General features: G+C 38.9%; 1 protein-coding gene across 1 annotated transcript in view; it reads left to right on the forward strand.

Annotated features, from left to right (window-relative positions):
* The window catches only part of LOC117508571 (integrin-linked protein kinase), a 71,302-nt gene that overhangs the window by 19,588 nt on the left and 26,533 nt on the right, over nucleotides 1–25,181 (forward strand). The window contains exon 3 of the mRNA XM_034168361.1: nucleotides 19,093–19,258. Coding sequence (XP_034024252.1) covers nucleotides 19,093–19,258 — 166 coding nt within the window. The remainder of the gene's footprint in view (nucleotides 1–19,092; nucleotides 19,259–25,181) is intronic.

Here is a 25,181-nt window from a genome sequence, read left to right on the forward strand (position 1 = left end):
CTTGTTCAATAAGACACAGCCACTCATCACCACTGGACTTGCAAGCTCAATTCCAATACTGTCCCTTCATCTTATGACTTCACTCTTTCCCTTCACATGACTGAAAAATGAAGGAAAACGGTGAAGGGAGAGTATTGGAATTATCATCACTAGGGAGAGCAACACCATGAGAGGACAGTGTTTTTAAGTTTTGCAATGCCAACTTAGACGTTTCCCTCCACAGGGATCCTCTCTGTGCTACTGGATACTTCTAATGACATTTTCAGCTTTTGAATGGTGATATCATTTTCTTTTTGTTTTTAGCTGACCACGTACAAGGGACGCCTGAAAAGTTCTTCCCTCGTACAACAACATTACATAGCTGGTTAGCGCGTGATGATTTTTTGCACTCTACATCAATACTACGACAGTTCATTTGATTTTGGTCTTGAGTGAAAGATGATCCCTACAACATGTAAAAATAGAAGCTATGTTGTAGGATCGTCTCTACCACTATTTTCATGTTAGCATGAGTTGTGCAGCGTGTTGTTTTGGAGCATACATGTGTGCACAATTCAGCCAAACCTGTGTGATTAAGAAGAAATATGCATCTACAAGATGAGAACAGGTCACATGTTCTGTTCAGAGTTTGTGTCAACAAATCAGCAGTTCAGCAATGATTTGACATGATCATGCATTCCTGTTTTAATTATTCTTGCACAGGTACAAATTTTATTCGTGCAGCACAGCCAGTGTGCATGTAATGAGGTGCATGCAAATGTTTTACCTTTTTAACAGTCATCTTCAGTACACAGCTTCATGTTTATGAAACATGAAAGTGTGGAAAAACTATGATTCAGAAAGTTTTTCATCCAGGTTATCCTTTAAAAAAAACAGACTGGACAATAAAAATCAGTCCAGGTTCAGCTCTTGCTCAGTTAAGACAATTATTAAAGGGGTTATATTGTTTAAATAAATAAATAAAAATAAAAAAGTCCCAGTCAAAAATGTTGAAGGAAAATTAATTTTTTTTAAGTAGACGTTTTGAAGAAGAAATGCTATGTGCATCAAATATTGTTTTTAACCTTATTTATGCTGTGCATCACATAACAGAAACATGAACCACAGTTCACAAAGGCTCATTGATGTGTGAGAGGGGCCCATCATATTGAGCTAATGCCCTCTGACTTCAGGCACTGAGGGGCTGTTAGCCTATACCACTCTCTTAAAATATGAATCACTGCATTCTGGTTTATATGATTTTGTTAGACATGACAAGTTTAGCCTGTCAGTGCTGAAGGCTGCTGTCCCACAGACTGACATAGAAGAAGGTAGTTGATAGACTGGAGCTGTGTCTGCTGCATTTATTTATTTAATTTGTTCAACTTCATAATGTTATTTGTAGCTCCTTGCAGTTTTTTGTTTGAAGGTCATATTGAAAGTTTCTGTCAATTAAACATATGCTGCAATATAATTTAAAGCTAGATTTGTGTTAAGAGTGTGTTATACTAAATTTTGACACCTTTTGCTGCAGGCAAATATCGCCTAAAATATCTGCGTTGGCCTCCAAACCATGCAGATGATCTGTATCGCTATGGGCCCTTAAAAATCCATATCAGTCAACCTCTACTCTCTTCTCTATGTCTAAATAATGGTGTTGCATGGCCCACTGTCTCGTAGACAATAAAGTCACAGCAGAGCTGTTTAAAATTGTATGACAGTTGAATAACTGGAAGCATCCACCATTAGCTTCCTTTTAGTAGTTTCCTATATTTTATTTCTGGCTTTGAAACTTCCTGGCTGGAAAACACTTATGGGCTCTTTAGAATAGGTTGACATTTACAGGTTGGCTACACTATTTTATGCTAATCTGAAGCTGCTCTGGTCACCACCATCAAATGCTGCACACAATATGGATTACTTTCTTGAAGCCTTTCATTTCCAGCAGATAAAAACACCCAGTTAAATTTATATGCAGTTTTTAGAAAAACAGGACTTGATGTAACTAAGAAGTTAAGATGAAATAGGTACCAAATGACTATCACATTGCTCTGTTAAACATTGTAATCTCACACTTATGTTACTACAGTGAGTCACTGCATACTCATGTTGTTCCATTTTGTTCTTCTTGTCTTATGTCACTTTATTGGGAGTTACAGATGGAGTAAATCATTATGTTGATTCACTGTATAATGTTGCAATAGACTATTTTGTATGCGTGTGTGTGATGTTTTGGCTTGTAATATCCCTCATAGCATTACAGAGAAAGGAATACATGACATGAAAGTAATTTTTTTGGTACATTTTTTTTCCAGCTTTTAAAGGAATATTATGTAAGAAAGTGGCAACATGGAAATAGGAATGTCCTGGCTCAGTTAAGGCATTATTGACTCAAAGGTGTTGGCTTTACTGAACACAAGTCTTGCCCTGAACCATCTGTGGTCCATTTCATAAACAACCATTTGACTTTGGTTGCAGTCCCATGGCTGATTGAAATGCATTATTACTGTTGAAAATTTACTGTTTTTCTAGTTAGCTTTTTGCAGTTGGCAGCCACTAACTGGACAAGTGCATCTACTTCTACCTTTTCCTCTAACCACATATTTAAATAACATTACATTGTGTTCTATTGTGAAGTGCCATATTCATCACGCCCCTTTGAATTGAGTACTGCTACAATGCTGTGCAAAGTGGAATTGAGAAAAAAAAAATCAGTTTATTTTGTTTAAAAAAAAATCAGTGAAGATTAAAATACAACTTTTGATTGCAGGTAATTTATTCATTCATTGTACTGCATTGCAGAGCCATAATTGTCAAGGAAATACAGTGCCTTGACTTTTATGTACTTCCAGTGTGCCCTGTGTAGGTGCATTATAGCAAGTATCCAATCAAGACTCTGTAGCAGAAATTCAATATGAAATGATTAGGAACAGAAGCAAAAAAAAAGAAGAAAAATCACTTGGGTGGAACATCCCTATTTGTAATATACAAATGGATTGCTAAAACCTTTTTTGTTGTTGTACTGTCTCCTTATACAGTAATCTTTAGTGTGAAAAAATAAGAGAAAAGTATTATCTTGAAGTGACTGTACTTCTTATGTGTTCTTTTAGTTTCTGTGCAATTTCCTCTATGGATGTAAGCCTGTCAAAGTGCATTTAGCTCTTGCAGATCGTAACATCCTTACATGAATGCATGTAAAGTTTTTTTTTTCTGACTGTATGCCTTTGTCCTTGGGTGAAACACACTAAATTTGGTATCTTACATCTCATTATATCTGAAGGAAAACGGCAACTCTTTTCTTTGACCAGTAAAAAAACACAATATCACAACATGGGGACTTGTCACTGTAATGACTTCACTATATTTATATACTCTTTGTACACTATGTACTCATCGATGTCAGCATGGTTATGCTGATGTAAGACCCTGGAAACACTAGTACCAGTAGAATGCTGACTGTCCTTACAAGGAATAACATGCAAACCTGAAGGGAGCCTACTAAAACGGAGAAAGAGGGGAGGAGATTGTTGTAGTGGGTCGACCTGAAAGAGTTGTGAGGGTGTGTTTGGGGAAGGGGGTGTCATGAATTTTTCAGAAGAGGCATGCACAGACTGCTATAGCAGTACACATCACGCCCCCTCCTCCACTAATATTTCCGGTCCTCCAGTGGCATTAGATAACACCACTCATTTCCCCTCTACATTCCCTCCAAGTTCAAAGTGGAAATGGAGTTGTTTTTATATACCATGAAATCTCTAATAGTTTCCTCTTTAATGAATATTTCAATTTATTATAAAGCCTTTCCCCAATGTCGTCCTGTCACAGTGGCTCTTTTACTTGTTTATCCTGAAACTGAGGGCTGACTCTCACATGTAGTTTTCATTGGCTTGCCTGCGTGTAATCATGGCTTTGATGGCTATCTGTATATAGCCTTCTCAAAGAAGCCCTGAATGTGTATGAGTAATTCAACCACGTAGACTTTACAGTGTTATGGAGACATGTATTGCTGTAGGATTCTAACTGCCATATAATTCACTGGAGATAAAGGTAACTAAATCTGTGTGTCTGGGGGCATAAAAGGAATAGTATGAATGAATAGTATGAATAATAGTATGACCAAAAGAAGAAATTTTTTTTTTTTTTCTTTTGGTCAGTTATTTCAGAAAATGAACTTTTTATGTAGTCTAGACTCATTACATTTGAGCTAAAATGTTTCAAGCTTTTTTTTTATTATTATTTTTCAGTTTCTTTTTCAGATCATTTTCACAGAACATTAGTTATCTCTGCTATACACAATTTGTCATTGCTTTTTGGCACTTGGTTTCCGACTGATAATTGGACGATAATCATACAGGCATAAAATTGGAGCCTCCATCCAGTTTTGGTAGTTTAGGTAAATCCATAAGAGAAAAATGAGTGACTGAGGCACTTTTGATTGAGATATAATGCAAAATGCACATGAAATGGGCTTTCCAATTTTATATTCAAATGTCCACAAAATCCACAGTCTGGATCAAACTTTGTCAGATGATAGTGAGTGCCAGTCTATGCCTCACTTTCAAATATGAGAGTGATTGGGGCATATTTGATTAAGATATAATATAAAATATACATTAAATGGGGTTTTCAGTGTTAAATTTAATGGCCACAAAATCTGTAATCTGGATCAGAGCCAGATCAAACTTTGTCGATAAAGGGTGCCATTGTACATAATGCTCTGAAATATGAAAGAAATTTGATCTTTTTTGACAGTTATAAATTTTTGAGCATTCGTTCAATGTTAAAGATAGGGATTTTTCCTGGCTTTGACCTTTCACCTATGACCTTGAAAATTTAATCAGTTCTTACCTATCAGGATGTGAATTGTCAGTAACAATTTCATAACGATATATGAAAAATTGTGGGCTCCAGGCTGTTCACAAACACATAAATGGACGAAAACACAACCTCGTCCAACTTCATTGGCGAAGGTACTAAAAACTCAGAATAATAGCATATTTCACAAGATCAATTTCTCTCCCAAAAAAAATACAATACTGAATGAATGAATGGCTAAGTTTTATTCAGCACACACATAAACAAAATACCAACATAACAATCTCTTACTAAATGTTGAACTTCTGAAACGTGTGTTCAATTATGTACTAAGTACTTGGTTGGAGCTCCTTTTGTACGATTTATTGCATCAGTGTGGCCTTTTGTTGATCTGTCTGTGGCACTGTCTGTGCCCATAGAGCACTGCCTGAAAACAAAATTTAAAAGATGACAAAAAAAAAAACAACAAACAAAAAACAGCTGAAGTTGTCTGTCAGGCTCATTTAGTTGATGATGATGGCAAATGATTAAATGCAAATGGGTAAAATCAGTATTGAACACGTCACCATTTTTTCCTCAATAAATATATTTCTGAAGGTACTGTTGACATGAAATTTCCATGTCGATAGCACCTCTGACTTATGCTACTTGTGGAGGGTGTCAGTGACTGCCTTCTGGTCAACAATCATGATTGTGGTTGTGTGTGTTCAACCAGACTGAGAGATTTATGCCTGTGATACTGCATAAATAGTGTTACAATTTTTTTTTAGATGCACTTGCATATTGGCTAAACCTTCCATGAAGATTACCTATAGGGTTTCCAGCAGTACTCCATCTAACTCCTATCCAACCCTTTTAAAGGGTAAAGAGGTGGCATGTGTGGAAGACTGCCATGACCTGAGTGGGACAAAAGAAGTTCTGAACACTCCTCTTGGTGTTTTCAAACAAGCTAAAGGCTTACAGACCAACTTTGGTTCAGGTGTTTGATTAATACATTTTTGTGGCCTGTGCAGTGGTTTTCTTAATGAATGGCTTGAGCAGGCATAACAATTTATGACAGTCATACTGCCAACAGCTGCACTGTCAGTAGATCTATTGTCACAAAGCTAGAGGTACCTGCTAATTGGAGACAACATACAAATTAAATAATACTTACATTTCACTCTGTAAATATAACAGCACAGACTCCTTAGGTCATCCGTTAACAATAGCAAAACATTTCTGCTGCAAAGCTGGGCGTGTTATCATGGCTTCTATGGGGAGTGACATGCTTTTGGAGCCAACCTCAATTGGCCATTCAAGGAACTGCAAGTTTTGGCACTTCCATGTTGGCTTTTTTTTTTTCTAGCACCAGACGTTCGGCATGATTTCTACATGATTGTAGAGTAGTGCCCCGAATGTGTCATAAAGTGATAAAATGACAAACATTCCTAGAAAGTAAAAGCACTGCCACCCTTGTTGTCTGTAGCGTGAAGACAATTTATCCATGCTCATTTTTATGTTGATGGTGCACATAGATTTGAGGTAACATGATAACTCGTGTTATCTGATGTGTGGGTGGTCTGTTTCAGTGGTGTGGTATTTTTGTAAACACATTTTCAGACACCTGCATCATGTTATATGACCTGATGTTGGTATAGAGACGTACAGGGTGCACACTGGGGCTCTCTGAGCACTTGGAAGTGCCTGAAATAAACTGCCGGTGCAACCCATAAGGAGGTGTAAGCATGACAAACCTGACACGTTAATGCTTTTAGATGTGGCTTGTTTCAAGGGAAAATACATCTGTCAAAAACTTTTGCTCCTGAATAGAAACCCACACAGAAACCAAAGAGAAGAGTAGGTGGTGAATTAATCTCACAGTCTCTCCACCATTATTTCCAAGGATTGTTTCATTAAGCCTCGTTCACACGGCAAGATTTTAAAATTAGCTTTAGGTTTCCAAAACCTGAGAGACCACACACGTGGGGATTAAAAAAAAAAATCATAGATTTAGCAGGTTTGGTCCTACAGTGTGTGTGGTGTTCAGCCACACGGTAAAGACAACACACCACACATGAATATATTTCACACATGAACATTCCCAGATCAGACGGGAAATCTCGCAGAATCTCTCAAGATTAAACGTGACTTCAGAGTAAACAAACGGAGTTAGTTTGTGGACCATTTACAACAGAGGAAAAAAATAACGATAGAAAAAGAAAAAGGCATTCTTTAAAGTCATGGGTAGACAGCGCGACCACTGGACTTTCAGGTAAGCCATAACAGCCCTTTTGAATTTAGATTTTGCTCCGTGCGTCTGTCACCTCACTTTCTGATTGGCTACATGTCACAATCAGCAGGTTGCGTGCTCGTTTGTGGTCAGGGGACACCACACACACTGCAATATCAGGCCAAGACATTCCAGTTGTTGAATATCCTCGATTTGCGGTCGGGGCGTTCCTAACATCCTTCCAAGCAGATCAGAGCGCTCTTAACACACCACACACGGCGGGAATATCTGATCAGATGATCCTTAGCGTCATCACAATAGTCGGTGCATCCTTAAGATTGTCGGAAGGGGAAGATCCGGTACGATATCAGCATAAATATCTTGCCGTGTGAACCAGGCATTAGGTAACTCTATTTGTAGACTCTATTTGTGGTAATTCAATTGATGCCAGGAAAAAAGGACACTTGCTGGACAGTGAAATTACCAAGCAGGCTGCATCCTCCACAGTGAGATTGATCCAGCATGAGTGGATAAATGCTGTGCAGTTTTCTTCATCTCGTACTCCTAAAGCTTTGCCAGAAAGACTTTCTGGCTGCCTGATAAGCATTGTTTCATGTACTGGGCATAGAAAAGCTCCGAAGACTTACTTCATAAATCCAAATAGTGTGGAATAAATCCCCATTCTGTTGGCACAAATGAAGATTCTGTTGTCTCTCATTTAAGAGTAGCAAATTAATTTGGTGAATGTATAATACAATATCAGAAAAAGGCAACAGCCATAATCGCATGACTTTGCATACTCTTGTGCACTCTACATATCATGATCTTGAATTGATGTCTAGTTTTACAAATATATGTGTTGCTGTCAGATTTTATTTTTTTTTAATGCCTTGTGGTATGTCAGAGGTCCGTATTACCAGGCTGAGCACAAACCCCCTCCAGCACAGAGTTTGTATTGATTCACTTGGGTGCAGCACCTGTTTGCATCCAGGAGGAAATGTCATATGACTGTGAACATTTGTTCTGTGTGATTATTTTCAAAATTTTAGCTTGTCACTATAACAATTTTTGCTGGATGATATATTGCCTAGGAAAGTATCATGATAATTGATAATATTGTGATTAGGGATGGGTATTGATAAGGTTTTATCTATCGATGCCATTATCGATTCTGCTTATCGATCCGATTCCTTATCGATTCCCTTATTGATACCTCGTGAATTTTGTACTAAAAGTAGGCTTTACAGGTTTTCTATGTATTTCCTTGAGTCTTAAAGTAAATAAATATGAAATTAGTCACTGTATCCTTGATCTCTGGATATAAATAAAAATAAACAAAACTTTGTTTCGCTTTGAAGTTATTCAGACTGAATTCTATCATTCTATCTTGACTTGTCAGAGAGCCGCGCAACATTTGGAGATGTGTGAACAGAACGGAGGATGATTCTCGTTTCTTTCTCGCAACAAGACAGGAGTCCCAGTTAGTAACTTTAATCCACACATAAGTGACTCACAACTCGTATTCAGGGATGAAAGTGGTGAAAAACAAAAAAAGCTCAAACCCAAAATTACCCCCCAACACCACCTGCAGGAAAATGTTTGAATTCTAGAAGCTCTGAAATGCAATCTGGGACTATTCCAGACGATAAACTGGAGTGAGTGCTGAATCCATTTAGGTGAGAAAAAAAAATACAACTTTCCTTATTCAAATTCATTCCAGTAGTATTCTGCTCTTACAAAGATGCAGCAGTTTTCTAGTTTGGCAGATAGTTCTGGAGGAAATCACTGAAGAAATTAACACATTGAAAATATGGTTTGACCGAAACAGTCATTAAACTTAAATAAGACAGGGATGAAATGGAGGTGTGAGAGTCACTAGGTGTTCACAGGAAACATATATTTCTGTATGTATTTATTTATTTATGTTAGTTGATATTATATGTTTTCTGTTGTTTCTATTCAGGTTCTTTTTGTCTCTTTCTCTAAAATTGTATATAATAATCATTAGATTATTAATATATAAGCAATCATGGGGTTCATGTGTTTGTTTTAATATAATAATAAATATTTAGATTCAGTCTTTGCATTTAATCAGCCAGTCTGGCCACGCTTTAAGGTGAACACGCCAGCCCCCCAGCCCCCCCAAAAGGCCAGCCATAATGAATATACAGTATGTTGCACAGTTACAGTATGTACACCCCCCCCCCCCCCCCATACGCTAAAGATTCTCTTCTGCAGGTTTCTAATCAGTCATTTATAGTGTGGAAAGTCATGTCATCCAACAATGCATTCATTTTACACATCTGACGACTTTACGCTATGATGAACCGATTCAAATGAAACCAAACTGACTGAATGCCATGAAGTGACAATTGTGAAGATGAAAATTTCCTTAATTTATTTGTAAAACTGTTCAGTGCTGTCAACGTGGTGCATTTTGAAACCTTTTATGAGTCTTCAGGTTTCTTCAACTTTATTGCACAACAATTATTGCACTTTGCTGCACAGTTTTCTGCTGCTTTTGGTAATATTAAGTTTACAGTTTAATAATATGTAGTAACATTTGTGACCTACTTCTTAAAAAAAAACAAACAAAACAACAACAAAAACCAAAACTTAGGGTTAAAATATATATATATATATATATATATATATATATATATATATATATATATATATATATATATATATATATATATATATATATATATATATATATTTCCAAAACCTAACCAAGGGAGTTTATGTACGACCTTTAGTCAGCCACGTACACAGTTCTAAACGCAGTAAATCAATCCAGTAACAGCAACATCTGTCTTGGTCTACATTTGAACATGTTTCAAGGAGTCCAAATGCAGGGAACATTTTCACGCCAAATGAGGTTTTTTGTAAATGCTGGTGCCTCTAAATAATAAAAAGGTTTGCAGTTTTACTTAAACTTCTTACCATACTGTTGCTTGAGTTTTAGAGAAAATTTGATAGAATTTTGACTGGTCCTTTCTCACATCTTGAACTGTCACTTAAGTTGTTTACTCATATTTACATTTTCTCCCACCGACACATTTGCCTGCAAAATTCATGAGCTTCATATGGAACCCTCAGCTGAAGCTTCATGGGATTCCTCTTTTCCCAACACAAAGGAGACAAACGTGTAAGAGGCTTCAAGTTTTGAACATTAACACACAGATGCCCAAATGGATTATGGGTAAACTGAGCCTCCACTCACACTGATTGGTTGACTCATTCATTCTGTGTAAAAACCAACACAAGTTAATGTAACTTGTGTGTTGGTGTTTATAAATAAATATGCTTTTGTAAAATGTCATTTTTTTCATTTGTTAAAAAAGCCATTTGCAAAACTGAAAAGTCTGTTTAAGTTGTGATTCATTTATTTATTTAAAAGGGGCAACACATATTAATGAACACATAAAGTGTAAATATGTCAGATTATAGCCATTGGCTAATTTCCATCTGTAGTCCCTGGCAGACTATAAAAATTAAACAATTTACAGTAAAAACACACAAACATCACAGGAGCTTACAATACAACAACAGACTACATTACATAGGGGTCACTAACTACTACAACAACAAGACACAAACTAGACAAAAGACAGGAAACAGAAGGACAGTGACATGATCTGAGCATGAAGGTTATCTTAAACAAACTCAGTCAAAGGAGGGCACACAGTTAAAAAAAAATAAATAAATAAATACATGTACAATTCAATTGGAATACCTTAATTAAAATTGCAAGTCTAATTTCATGCATTTATATATTTTAAAAACCATAGCTTTAAGAACAATAACTTATAAATTGCTGTAGTGCATTGCACATTCCCTAAAGTTCTTCTTAGTTTCTACAATTGAGTTCATAATGCTCACATTTTTTATTTGATTTGAGCCACTCCTTTAAGTGACTTTTGAAAGCTTTAAAGCTTGGGGCCTCTCTCACTGTAGTTGGCAAAGCGTTCCATTGGACACTGCCTTTGTAGGACAGAACATTTTGTGCAAAAGCTGTTTTTCGCAGAGACACTTCACAGTCCTCTCTACTCATAGCCCTGGTGACCCTCTGACCAATTGTTCTATATTTAATATTATTTACAAGAGGTGGAGGAGCCGACCCCTGTAAAGTTATATATATTAAACAAGCATTTTTAAATTTTATAAAATTTTCAAAACTAAGTAAGTTATACGAGGTCTGTTGGAAAACTATCCGACCTTTTTATTTTTTGCAAAACTATATGGATTTGAATCATGTGTGCTTGCATCAGCCAAGCTTGAACCTTCGTGCGCATGCGTGAGTTTTTTCACGCCTGACGGTTGCGTCATTCGCCTGTGAGCAGTGGTCCAGCCCTGCTCACAGGCTGTGGCTTGTCACCAGCACGCCGGACCACCCCCCTCGCGGGGACGCTGTAGTACGGAAGCCGTTGCCTGACAAACAGTACACGCAGCGAATAAGCAAGATTATGTTTAAAAAATGCTTTTAAAAAATCGATTCTTGGACATTTTGGATCGATTCAGAATCGTAATAAATAAGAATCGCGATTCGGACGTGAATCGATTTTTTTCTGACACCCCTACTAATACACTGGTTAGTTTTGAACTTGATTTGCCTTCACAAAGATGTTTACATACAGAAATCCACGTGTGGTATAACCATGAAGGAATACTTCTGACAATTTACGTATTTTGATTTTATGGCAAGTCTACCTTTGAGGCTCAGAAGTGTGACGATTTCCTAGAAGTTTGCTGCATAATGTGAAGTGCTAATGTGTACATCACTTTAAAAGGTGAAAACATAACTTTTCAAATAATGAGTTTCCACCAGTCTTAACCAGTTGGACATGTATGGAAGCGCAGTTCCACTGGAGAGTTCACACCTGTTCTAGTGACTTCTGAAACTGCCCCAGCAGCTGTACTTGCACTCCCAGAATGTCATTCTGTCTGAATGTTCCACAAGGTGCCGTCTCTACAGAAGAGAAAATCTAGTATGCTCAGATACATGTGGTTGTGATCCTGAAAGCTGCATCAACCGACTGCTTGGTTCAGGGAGTGATTCAAGTGATGATGAATACTAGATTGTTTACATGGAACTAGTCTCGAAGTCAGAAATTGTATTAAGGCTGTTTACAGGAAACTTTGTCAACTTGCATGTTTCATAGTATGTCAAGTGTATGTTTGATGGAATGATATTTTGTTCATCGGGTGTGAATTTTTATTGCCACAAATTAGAATTGGAAGAAAACAGAGCATTTAGTAGAAGCATAATTTTTTCACAGTTAGTATAGTATTTTATATCTGCTTTATTTTGTGAATTGTTTTGTAATTTGTGTCAGTAGCATGGGCAGAGGGTCACCCCTTTGAGTCTGGTCTGCTTGAGGTTTCTTCCTCAGAGGGTGATTTTCCTTACCACTGTTGCTTTGGGGGTTGGTAGGGTTAGACCTTACTTGTGTGAAGCGCCTTGAGGAAACCTTGTTGTGATTTCGTGCTATATAAATTAAAATAAATTGAAATCTCTTTATTGCCAAAATTGATGCAACTTTAACTTTTGACCCCTGTACAAATTGAAACTGACCGTCATCGTTTTTGCTCTTTTTACCCTGTAACTCCATAACATTTAGTCAAAAATTGTCTAAACTGTACCTTTTTGGGATTGTTATGATCAGACAAATAATGTGATATACTTTTCAATATGATTGTAACATTTTTAAATTTTGACCCCTGTAGGTCATGAGAGGTCAGCTCCAGGATGCCTCCACATCTGAAAATAAGTGTTAGTTAATTTAGAATATGTGTGCCAAATTTCATGCTTTAGTCACAAAATGCACAATAATTTTGTCTATCTGCTGCACTGTTAATGGAAGGGGAAACACTGCTCTCTCAGTTCTCAGATTGAATAGTTATGCCATCTGCGTACTTAGAATTTTAGACCAAGTACATGAGAAGAAGGAGTAGGGCCTTTATTGTCGGCTTCAGTAACATTTCCAGAGTGGAGGACAATGCTGCATCTTTGTACAAATAGTAAATCCTGGAAATACTATGGAAATTGGAAATGTTGTCAGCAGCTGCTTTATTGTAGACAATGATGGAGGACACTTCAGAGGTGGAGAGGGCAGAGCAGCAACAGAAAATGAGAGCTGAAGAAAGGAAGAATGACATCATGCCGCAAAGCAGCTGTTTGTGTGTGCATCACTACAGTAGGAAGACTTGTTGACCCCATGGTTGGCCCATATAAGGACTTGACTGAATACTGACCTACTGATTTTCTACTGTGTCACTCTGTCCTCGCTATGTGTTCATTTCTTTTTCATGAGACAACTGACTTACATGTTGTTGGTCTCACTGAGAAAATGAGAAGTGACGACTGCTGGAGACAAATTGTCTCACTCTGACTTTCATCTTTTTTTATTTTTGGGTTCAAAGCCATGCTGTAATGCTGTTTCCAGTCCAGCGAGGCTGGAAACGGTATTTTGTTTTCATTTTATTATTATCTCCCCTCCCCCAAAATGCAATACTGCAGCGTAGAATGTACAGACTGGAGAGGTACCATTTTCAAAACTTGTACAAAACCCTGCAACCAACTCAGATCCCAAAAAGTGAGACAAATCCGGCCATAGGGGGCACTATAGCAGGACATATGCCCTTTGGTGTACAACTCCCAAATTGTACATCGCACATTCAAGTGCCTTATATGTATACATTCAGTGGCTCAGTGTGAATCTCCTGAGGTAGGCCACGCCTATTTGTGCTTAGATTTTGTTTTTTCACAAAATACCAAATTATGTAAAACTGATATTTTTGAGGTGCAACCCAGACTTAGTGTTGAATTTTTGCTTTTTTGGCCATTTTTAAGAGAATATGAATGACAACACAAAAACTTTTTTTTCACTCATGGTTAGTGGTTGGGTGAAGCCATTTATTGTCAAACAGCTTCCTCTTTTTAAATCAAAATGACAAGAGAACTACCCAACTGACCCTCATCCAAACTTTACATACCCCTGTTCTTAATACTGTGTATTGCCCCCTTTAACATCAGTGACAGCTTGCAGTCTTTTGTGGTAGTTGTGGACGAGGCTCTCTGATGGTTAAGCTGCCACTGAATATGTCTTGGACTTTATTTACATTAATTACAAAGAAATACAAACAGTATGGCACTTTATGGTAAATCTGCATGGAGTAGACAGTACTCAAAAACTGAGTGACTGTGCAAGAAGTAGAAGAGTGAGGAAAGCCACCAAGACACCCACACAACATAGAAGAAGTTACAGGCTTATGTGTCTGTGATTGGAAAAATTGTGCACAGTGCAAGCTTTGCATTTTGCATCACTACGCTTAGCTTCATAGTGGAGTAGAGCAGAGAAGGATTTTCTTTCACCAAAACAGATCAAATCCAGGCTTGCATCTCAGATGTACCTTCTGGCAATTTGTAGCTAAACTTTCAGGTCTTCTTTTTAAGAAAATCCTCCTCTATGCCACTTCATCATCAAGATGGATAACTGGTGATACAAAAGGGGAGGTGATGGTCTAGTGGTTAAGGTGTTGGGCTTGAGTCCAGAAGATCATGGGTTCCAATCCCCGCCTGACTGGAAAATCACTAAGGGCCCTTGGGCAAGGCCTTTAATCCCCTATTGCTCCCGAGCGCCTTGTATGGCAGCACCCTGACATCGGGGTGAATGTGAGGCATAATTGTAAAGCGCTTTGAGCATCTGATGCAGATGGTCCATTTAACACTCAGTGACTGTGTTTTCCCCAAATTGGTGTCTGCTCAGCATTTGACAGAAAACATAAGCTTCACAAAGCTTTAAATTTGATGCTCATAAATTTTACTTCAGCGTTTCTCTTGTTTTTCACTCATTGCAACAGCAGAACCACAGTGGATCTGTAAGTTGATTTGGCACAAGCTTTTCCCCGGATGCCCTTCTTCACCCAACTCCATATTGGAGAATGGGCAGGGGTGGGATTTGAACAGTCTGCACTGGAAACAAGTGCACTAACCCTTGGCCACCACACCTGCTGTTAGATCTGATGCTACACAATTTATATATATATATATATATATATATATATATATATATATATATATATACGAGGTCTGTCCGAAAAGTAACGGACCTTTTTATTTTTTTTCAAAAACTATATGGATTTGAATCACTTATGATTGCATCAGCCAAGCTTGAACCTTTGTGCGCATGCGTGAGTTTTTTCACGCCTGTTGGTTGTGTCATTCGCCTGTGGGCAGGCTTTGAGTGAGCACTGGTCCACCCCCTTGTCGGATTTTTATTGTCAGGGAAATGGCAGCGCGACTGCCGCTTTGCTCCATGAAATTTTTTTTCAGAAACTGTTAGAGACAGCCAGTTGGAAACCATTCGAAAGATTCAGATGGCTTTCGGTGAAGATTCTGTCGGTGTCACACGGATTACGGAGTGTTAAAACCTTTTTAAAGACGGCTCACAGCGGCGGATGGCGCGTGGCGCACTGAGCGGCCATCGACAGGCTGGAACGACCAGATCATTTCTAAACTGAACGCTGTGTTGATCCGGGACATCGTGTGACTACCACAGAAATGGCAAGAGAGCTGGACATAGCACTTTTGTGGCACATTCCACTGTTACAAGAGATTTTGTAATGAAAGACGAACGGAGGATTTCGCGCGTCGGCACGGAGCCGCTCATGGCGCGCAACAAAAAAAAGACTTCCGTGTTGGAAGTCTTACAGGACATGTTGTGGCATGTCCAGCTGTTACACAATTTCTCTGATACTCACTCGACTGAAAAGCCATCGAAAGCCGACTGAATCTTCCGAATGGTTTTCAACATGGAGGTGTTTTTTTTGCATGAGAAAAACTCCTGTAACAGTGGAATGTGCCGTTCATTTCCAAACTGGACGCTGTGTTTTATCCGGGACGTCCTCTGACTAGCACAGGAATTGCGGAAGACGTGGACATTAGCACTTTTTCGGCACATTGAGACAGACGTGCGGAGGAATTCCGCGCGTCGCGGTGGAACCGCATGGCGCAAAGTAATGCCGTGATGAAGCCTCACAGGACATGTTCTGGCATGTCCAGGCTCATCCACTATTTCTCGGTTAGTCACATGACTGAAAACCCACCGACAGCCGTCTGAAAGCCATCTCAAAGCCGTCCTGTGAGACCAACACGGAGGTGGTTTTGTCCCGCGCCATGAGCGGCACGGTGCGCGTCCGTCCGCTTTTCTTTCCATAAAAAAAACTCCTGTAACAGTGGAATGTGCCGAAAATTTACTGATGTCCACGTCTCCTGCCATTTTTGTGTAAGTCAGACGACGTCCCGGATCAACAAAGCCTTCACGTTGGAAATGATCTGGTTGTTTCAGCCTGTCGATCGGCGCTCGGAGCGCGGCGCGCTCTCAGCAGCTGTGGGCGGTCTTTAAACCAGCTGGAGCGCTCCTTAATCTGTGTAATCCCCATAAAATCGTCCCTCAAAGCCATTTGAATTTTCCGAATGGTTACCACCTGGAGGTCTCTCACAGTTTCTGGAAAAAATTGATGCAGCAAAGCTCCAAATCGTTCAGACATTTATTCGCAATAAAATCCGACGAGAGGGGTGGACCACTGCTCACGCAAAGCCTGCTCACAGGCGAATGACGCAACCGACAGGTGTGAAAAAACTCACGCATGCGCACAAAGGTTCAAGCTTAGCTGATGCAATCACACGTGATTCAAATCCATATGGTTTTTGAAAAAAAATAAAAAGGTCCATTACTTTTCGGACAGACCTCGTGTGTGTGTGTGTGTGTGTGTGTGTGTGTGTATATATATATATATATATATATATATATATATATATATATATATATATATATATATATATATATATATATATATATATATATACACACACACACGCATATAAACACAAAACACTTTTGTTTTTGCTCCTGTTTTTCATGCACTGAACTCAAACATCTAAAACATTTTCTGTAACACAAAAGACCCGTTTCTCTCAAATATTGTTCACAAATCTGTGTTAGTGAGCACTTCTCCTTTGCTGAGATAATCCATCCCACCTCACAGGTGTGGCATATCAAGATGCTGATTAGACAACATGATTATTGCACAGGTGTGCCTTAGGCTGGCACAATAAAAGGCCCTGTAAAATGTTAAGTTTTATCACACAACACAATGCTGAAGATGTCACAAGTTTTGAGGGAGCATGCAGTTGGCATGTTGACTGCAGGAACATCCACCAAGCTGTTGCTTGTGAATTGAATGTTCATTTCTCTACCATAAGCCATCTCCAAAAGTGTTTCAGAGAATCAGGCAGTACATCCAACTGGCCTCGCAACCACAGACCACGTGTAATTGCACCATACTGGGACCTCCACATCCAGCATGTTCAACTCCAAAATTGTTCGAGACCAGCCACCCGGACAGCTGCTGCAACAATCGGTTTGCAGAACCTAAGAAGTTCTGCACAAACTATCAAAAACCATCTCAGGGAAGCTCATCTGCATGCTTGTTGTCCTCATCGGGGTCTTGACCTGACTGCAATTTGTTGTCATAACAGACTTGAGTGGGAAGATACTCACATTTGATGGTGTCTGGCTGCTGGTCAACTATATGCAAAGGAAATGTGCTGCACTGTGTGAGGCACACCAGATACTGACTGGTTTTCTGACACCCCTCACCCCCAATAAAGCAAAACTGCACATTTCAGAGTGGCCTTTTATTGTGGCCAGCTGAAGGCACACCTGTGCAATAATCATGCTGTCTAATCAGCATCTTGATATGTCACAGCTGTGAGGTGGGATGGATTATCTTGGCAAAGGAGAATTGCTCACTAGCACAGATTTGTTAACAATATTTGAGAGAAATAGATTTTGTGTATGTAGAAAATGTTTTAGATCTTTGAGTTCAGCTCATCAAAAATGGAAGCAAAAACAAAAGTGTTGCATTTATATTTTTGTTCAGTGTGTGTGTGTATGTATATGTATATGTATATGTGTATATGCATATGTGTATATATGTATATGTTGTGTGTTGGGGGGGTGTGGCTGGACATTTTGGTTTTCTTTTCTTTTCTTTGCTCTCCAGGTGGTATGAAAACTGATTTGTCTGTGGAGAAGGTGCTGGCAGAAGAGTCCTTCACCCTCATCAACATTATGTGTAGCACCTGTGAATGGTGCTCACGTGCAGCCTTAAAGACTTTCAGCTGAAGCAGATAATGAGATGGCGTTCTGCATTTAAGCCATGTGTGATTCAAGCAGAATTGCCGGGAACTCGACCTTGTGATGTTCGTTTGGGAGACGCTGAGGACCGCGCCTGGGTTTGACAATCGTGCCTGTGAAGCATGAAGGGTGAGGGACACATGCTGTCAGCACACATCAGAGGTGATTAACTGTTTGACTACTTGTTGATAGTAACTTGGTATTTTGTTACGCAGTATATTTGAATTGTGATGAGAATTGTGCAGCTCGCTTCTCACTGCTGTGGCGTGCGGACAACTGATCCTCCACCTGTTGTGAGAAGCTGCTCATTTGCATAAAGTTTAAAAATACAGACCTGAATGTGTTGCTGATGGTGTGTGTCTTTTGAAGGATATTGGTTGTAACTGCTGACTTACCTCACCTCTTCTATCCTTCGCAGAGAGTCGGTTTGTCGTGTCCACCTGGGGGGTGTTTGGCGGTAACAGTGAGTCCAGAAGCGCCGGGCTTCGATCCTTTTTGGGCGCTGGAGAGCGTGCCAGCCTTCACTCCACCAGAATGACGCTGTTTTAGTTTCTGCACTTTGTTTAGCACCAGAGGGTGACACAATAAATTGTTTTTATTGGAACCGCTTTCTGGTTATTTTAGCGCTGGGTTCCGTCAGACGCAGGTACGCTCCTCAACCCGCGTCGACACATAACAATATATATATGTGTATATATATGTATATATATATATATGTGTGTATATATGTATTGCTGAGGTTGCGGGTAAAGCTTTTTCATCTCTGATTTGCTTCAGGGCCTTATAAGACTTGCTTATTGTTCATAATTTTCAGTTTTAACTCCATTGTATTCTGTGTTATATGAACCTGTGCTGATGGATACTCCTCGTTTCACATAGAGATGACCACGGTTTCAGCCCTCTCCACTGGGCATGCAGGGAGGGTCGCTCCAGTGTGGTGGACATGCTCATCATGAGAGGGGCGCGCATCAACGTCATGAACCGTGGTGATGACACGCCTCTGCACCTGGCTTCCAGCCATGGACATCGGGACATTGTGGGAAAGGTATGATTCATACAAATGCTGTTGTGTGAAGGCATTTCTGTGGTCTAAACCAAGGACTAAAATATTACCCTGTTGAAAATTTATTTTAGTTTTGTTTGCTTTACCACATCAATATACAGTGAGGAAAATAAGTATTTGAACACCCTGTGATTTTGTTTCTAAGTTCTCCCACTTAGAAATCATGGAGGGGTCTGAAATTTTCATCTTAAGCCGGGTTCACACGGCAGGATAATTAGGCCGATATCGGACCCGATCTTCCCCTTCCGACAATCTTAAGGACGCCCCGACAATCGTGATGACGCTAAAGATAATCTTATCAGATATTCCTCCCGTGTGTGGTGTAAGAGCGCTCTGATCTGCTCAGAAGGACGTCAGGAGCGCTCCGATCGCATATCTGGGATATTCAACATGTTGGATTTTTTTGGCCTGATATCGCAGCGTGTGTTGTGTCCTCCGACCACAAACAAGCACGCATCCTGCTGAATGTGACGCGTAGCCAATCAGAAAGCGAGGTGATGGACGCACAGAGTGGAAAATAAAATCAAAACAGCTGTTCTGACTTACCAGAAAGTCCAGTGGTCACGCTGTCTCCACTCCTTTAAAGAACGCCTTTTCTTTTTCTTTTTGTATCGTTTTTTCCCTCTGTTTTAAATAGTCCACAAGGTACCTCTGTTTGTTTACTCTGAAGTCACGTTTAATCTCGAGAGATTTTGTGAGATTTCCTGTCTGAGCTGTGAATGTTCGTGTGTGAAATCTGTTCGTGTATGGTAGTGTTGTCCTTACCGTGTGGCTGAACACCACACACTGTACGACCAAACCTGTTACAGCTATGATTTTTTTATCTTCACGTGTGTGGTCTCTCAGGTTTTGGAAACCTAAAGATAATTTTAAAATCTTGTCGTGTGAACCACGCTTAAGGTGCATGTCCACTGTGAGAGACATAATCTAAAAAAAATCTGGAAATCACAATGTATGATTTTTTTTTTTTTTTAATAATTTGTTTGTGTTACTGCTGCAAATACGTATTTCAACACCTGTGAAAATCAATGTTAATATTTGGTACAGTAGCCTTTGTTTGCAATTACAGAGGTCAAACGTTTCCTGTAGTTTTTCACCAGGTTTGCACACACTGCAGTAGGGATTTTGGCCCATTCCTCCACACAGATCTTCTCTAAATCAGCCAGGTTACTGGGCTGTTGCTGAGAAACACGGAGTTTCAGCTCCCTCCAAAGATTTTCTATTGGGTTTAGGTCTGGAGACTGGCTAGGCCACTCCAGAACCTTGATATGCTTCTTACAGAGCCACTCCTTGGTTATCCTGGCTGTGTGCTTCGGGTCATTGTCATGTTGGAAGACCCATCCATGACCCATCTTCAATGCTCTATCTGAGGGAAGGAGGTTGTTCCTCAAAATCTTGCAATCCATGGCCCCGATCATCCTCTCCTTAATACAGTGCAGTCGTCCTGTCCCATGTGCAGTAAAACACCCCAAAGCATGATGCTTCCTCCCCCATGCTTCACAGTAGGGACAGTGTTTTTGGGGTGGTACTCAGCATTCTTCTTCCTCCAAACACGGCGAATGGAATTAAGACCAAAAAGTTCTATTTTGGTCTCATCTGACCACATAACTTTCTCCCATGACTCCTCTGGATCATCCAAATGGTCATGGGCAAACTTAAGGCGGGCCTGGACGTCTGCTGATTTAAGCAGGGGAACCTTCCATGCCATGCATGATTTTAACCCATGACGTCTTAGTGTATTACCCACAGTAACCTTGGAAACAGTGGTGCCAGCTCTCTTCAGGTCATTGACCAGCGCCTCCCGTGCAGTTCTGGGCTGATTCCTCACCTTTCTTAGGCTCATTGATACGCCACGAGGTGGGATCTTGCGTGGAGCCCCAGTCCGAGGGAGATTGACAGTCATGTTTAGCTTCTTCCATTTTTTAATAATTGCTCCAACAGTTGATCTTTTTTCACCAAGCTGCTTGGCAATTGCCCCATAGCCCTTTCCAGCCTTGTGGAGGTCTACAATTTTGTCTCTGGTGTCTTTTTGACAGCTCTTTGGTCTTAGCCATGTTAGTAGTTGGACTCTTACTGATTTTGTGGGGTGGACAGGTGTCTTTATGCAGCTAACGACCTCTAATTTGGAATAATAAGTGGAGTGGAGGTGGACTTTTTAGAGGCGGACTAACAGGTCTTTGAGGGCCAGAATTTTTGCTGATTGGCAGGTGTTGAAATACTTATTTGCAGCAGTAACATGCAAATAAATTATTAAAAAATCATACATTGTGATTTCCGGATTATTTTTTTTTTTTTTGGAGTATCTCTCTCACAGTGGACATGCACCTAAGGTGAAAATTTCAGACCCCTCCATGATTTCTAAGTGGGAGAACTTGCAAAATCGCAGGGTGTTCAAATACTTATTTTCCTCACTGTATCTAAGTGAATTAAAGTGTCTGAGGAAAAACTACATTTGAGCAGACTGTTCCCTGGGGTTTGTATCATAGCAGCTGCTTCAAGAGCCAGAGGAGATGCCAATATCAGTTATTGCTGGATCAGCTCATTTTAACTAGTTTTAATCACACCAAGTGGAAAACAAACCAGAGCCCATTTTAACTGGACTAAAAGGTACAGGTGTGAAAACACCCAAGAACAGTAACATAGTGGGAATATTAATTGTTTCTTCAGCCTTCCTGTCATTCCAAGGACTGGGGCCTTTAAAGCATGAGTTTGCTTTTATTTATTGATTTTTTTTTTTGTAATTTTTATTTTTAAATTTTCAGATATACGAAAACAGAGGGAAAAACAGAAAAGAAACTATAAACAATGGGGAAAAGTGCTGTTACATTTGGTCAGAAAATAAATGATCAGTATTCATTGATAAAAAAAAATTGTTCAGATAATGTCCGATCTTGTATATTTCACATATTCTGTCCACTTTGACCATGTTTTGTAGAAAGAGTTTCTTTGGTTCCGAATGATGGAGGATAGTTTTTCCATCTCGTAGATATCGTGGACTATTTCTATCTATCCATTCTTCCAGGGGAGGTCTGCCTACAACCATTTTCTTGTGATGGCTTTTTTACTTGCTATTAATAGGATTGCCAATAATTTTGTTTCATTCCTTCTCCAATTCTGAACATTTACATCTCCCAAATATAAGCATTCAAATGTAAACAACACTTTATAGCCAAAAACATAATTTACATGATTACAAATCTGTGACCAGTATGGTTTGAGAATACTGCAATCCTAAAAAATGTGATAATGGTTGGCCCCAGACGAGCCACACAGCCTCCAACATGAATCCCCTCTCCCTCTGTCTTTTTTGAACAGGTGTGGTAAAGAACCTCGTAATACTCTTCCATCCAAACTCTCGCCATGTATTAGATCCTGTGGTCTTCCACTGAAGATGACAAGTCTTTTCCCAACTTTCAGTTGAAATATTCAGATTGCCCTCAATTTCCCATTTTTTCTTAATGTACTCTGTGTTACCTTCTTTACTGAGCTGAATTGCTTTATACAAATTAGATATTATATTGTTCATAGAAATTGATTTTATTACAGTTAAAAAGGATGTGTATAAATCCTAATTCACTGTTTTCCCATAGGACTTTGATGTTTTGATCGAAATGATGTCGGATTTGTAAATATCTATAGAAGTCATCTTGATGAAGACCATTTTTTCCCTTCAGCTTTTCAAAGCTCATGAACACCCCCTTGTGGATGAAAGAGTAGTACGAAGTCAGACCCTTTGAGATCCAAGTTTTAAACCTATTATCTTGAGTTTTTGGCAAAAAGTCTGAATCATACACTATCCATCTTAATATCAAAGAGATTTTCTCCAATTTACACGTTTTTTTGTACCCCATCCCAACATTTCAACATAGATTCGTACATAAAATCCTTCATGGTGTTAAATTTGTTTCTTAATTTTTTATCTGACAATATTGCCATAATTGGTATTTTTTCTGTTTCTACCCTTTCAACTTCCTTCCAGCTGGCTGAGTAGGTTGGGGAACCTAAACATATCAGGGGTTTAAGTTGGGCCGCATAGTAATATTCTTGAAGGCAAGGTAGCCCGAGTCCACCTTTCTCCTTCATCAACTGTAGTGTTTTGTATATAACTCTAGCTTTTTTGTTGTGCCAAATATATTTACCCAAAATTCTATCCCATTCATCAAAATATTTCTGTGACATCCAAACTGGTAAACAATGAAATAAATACAGTAATCTTGGAAGAATGTTCATTCAGATTGATTCCACACGAGAGTGTATGCCCAATAAGGGGATTGTACTCCACCTCTGTAAATCTATTTTAATTTTTGAGATTAATGGACCGTAATTTGCATCAAAAAGTTTTTCAAAATCTTCTGTTAAAACCACTCCCAAATATTTGATGTTATTTGAGTCCCATTTCCATTTATGTGTTTTTTATACTTATTGGTGGCTTATAGTTTAGTTTAACACTTGAGTTTTATTTATGTTGATTTTATATCCAGAGAGAGAGACATATTTATCCAGCACCTGCATTAGTTTGGGTAGAGATTGCGAGGGCTCAGTCAAAAATATCAGTATGTCGTCCGCAAAAAAGGCTAGTTTTTGTTCACCTGAGTCAAGGTTTACTCCTTTGATTTCTGTAGTCTGTCTTATAACTTGGCTCAAAGGTTCGATGAATAGAGCAAATAAAAGTGCGGAGGCTCCACACCCTTGACGAGTGCCAAGTTTTGGTCAAATCCCCGTTAATTTTTATCCTGGCAATTGGTTTATTGTATAACGCCGCAAAAGTGTCAATAATATTATGATGGAAGCCAAATTTAGACATTATTTTATGTAGGAATTCCCATCGTACCGAATCAAATGCTTTTTCAGCATCTAAACTTAGCATAAGTGCTTTCAAATTACATTTTTTGACATGTTTCATAATTAATCATATTTTTCATATATTGTCCTGAGTCTGTCTCTGTCTAATGAAACCCGTCTGGTCTTTGTTGATAAAGGTCTGGTAGAATTGTCTCTAATCTTTTGCATAAAATAGAGGTAAAAATTTTGTAATCTATGTTGAGCACGCTTACAGGGCGATAGTTTCCACATTGCATTTTGTCTTTATTTTCTTTTGGGATTATGGAAATGATGGCTTCTTTCTATGAAGGTGGTATACTTTTCTTGTCAATAATCCAATTAAACATTTTCACCAATGTTAAGACTAGATGTTCTTGCATAGCTTTATACCACTCTGAATTAAATCCATCGGCCCCTGGGCTTTTGCCATTTTTCAATCTCTATTGATGCTGAAACTTCCTCCTTTGTTATTTTTGATGTCAATCTCTTATTTTGGTCCCCTGAAACTTTAGATAAGTTTAGGGATAATAAAAATGCGTCAATGTCGTCACTGCTCCCTAATTGTGGTTGAGAATACAATTTCCGGTAATATTCTTCAAAGCATTCTTGTATTTTTTCAGGGCTAGTCTCCACAACATTTGTTACTGGGTGTTTTATTTTATGTATTGTCCGTTCTGCCTCTTGTTTTCTTAATCTGTAAGATAAAAGCTTGAGTGCTCTCCCGCCTGCGTCGTAATATTGTTGTTTTGTAAAAAGGAGCTTTTTTTGAATCTCATGTGTTTATAGCATCTATCTCATTTTTCATTTCTTTTATTTTAGATTTGACCAAATTATTTAGTGACGTGGAGTGCTCTTTCACAAGTTCTTTAAGTTTGGTTTCTAATTCTTGTATTTTTTGAATTTTACGTTTCTTTAGCGTAGCAGAGATTGCTATTATCTTCGAATTACGGCTTTCAAAGCATTCCATAGTATTGCAGGGGAAACCTCATCAGTGTCATTGTGTTCAAGATAACACAGAATTTCCATTTTCAGAGTGTTTTGAATGTCAGTATCTTTCAAGATATTGGAATTTAACTTCCATAGG

Source organism: Thalassophryne amazonica, chromosome 4, assembly GCF_902500255.1.
Source record: "Thalassophryne amazonica chromosome 4, fThaAma1.1, whole genome shotgun sequence".
NCBI lineage: Eukaryota > Metazoa > Chordata > Actinopteri > Batrachoidiformes > Batrachoididae > Thalassophryne > Thalassophryne amazonica.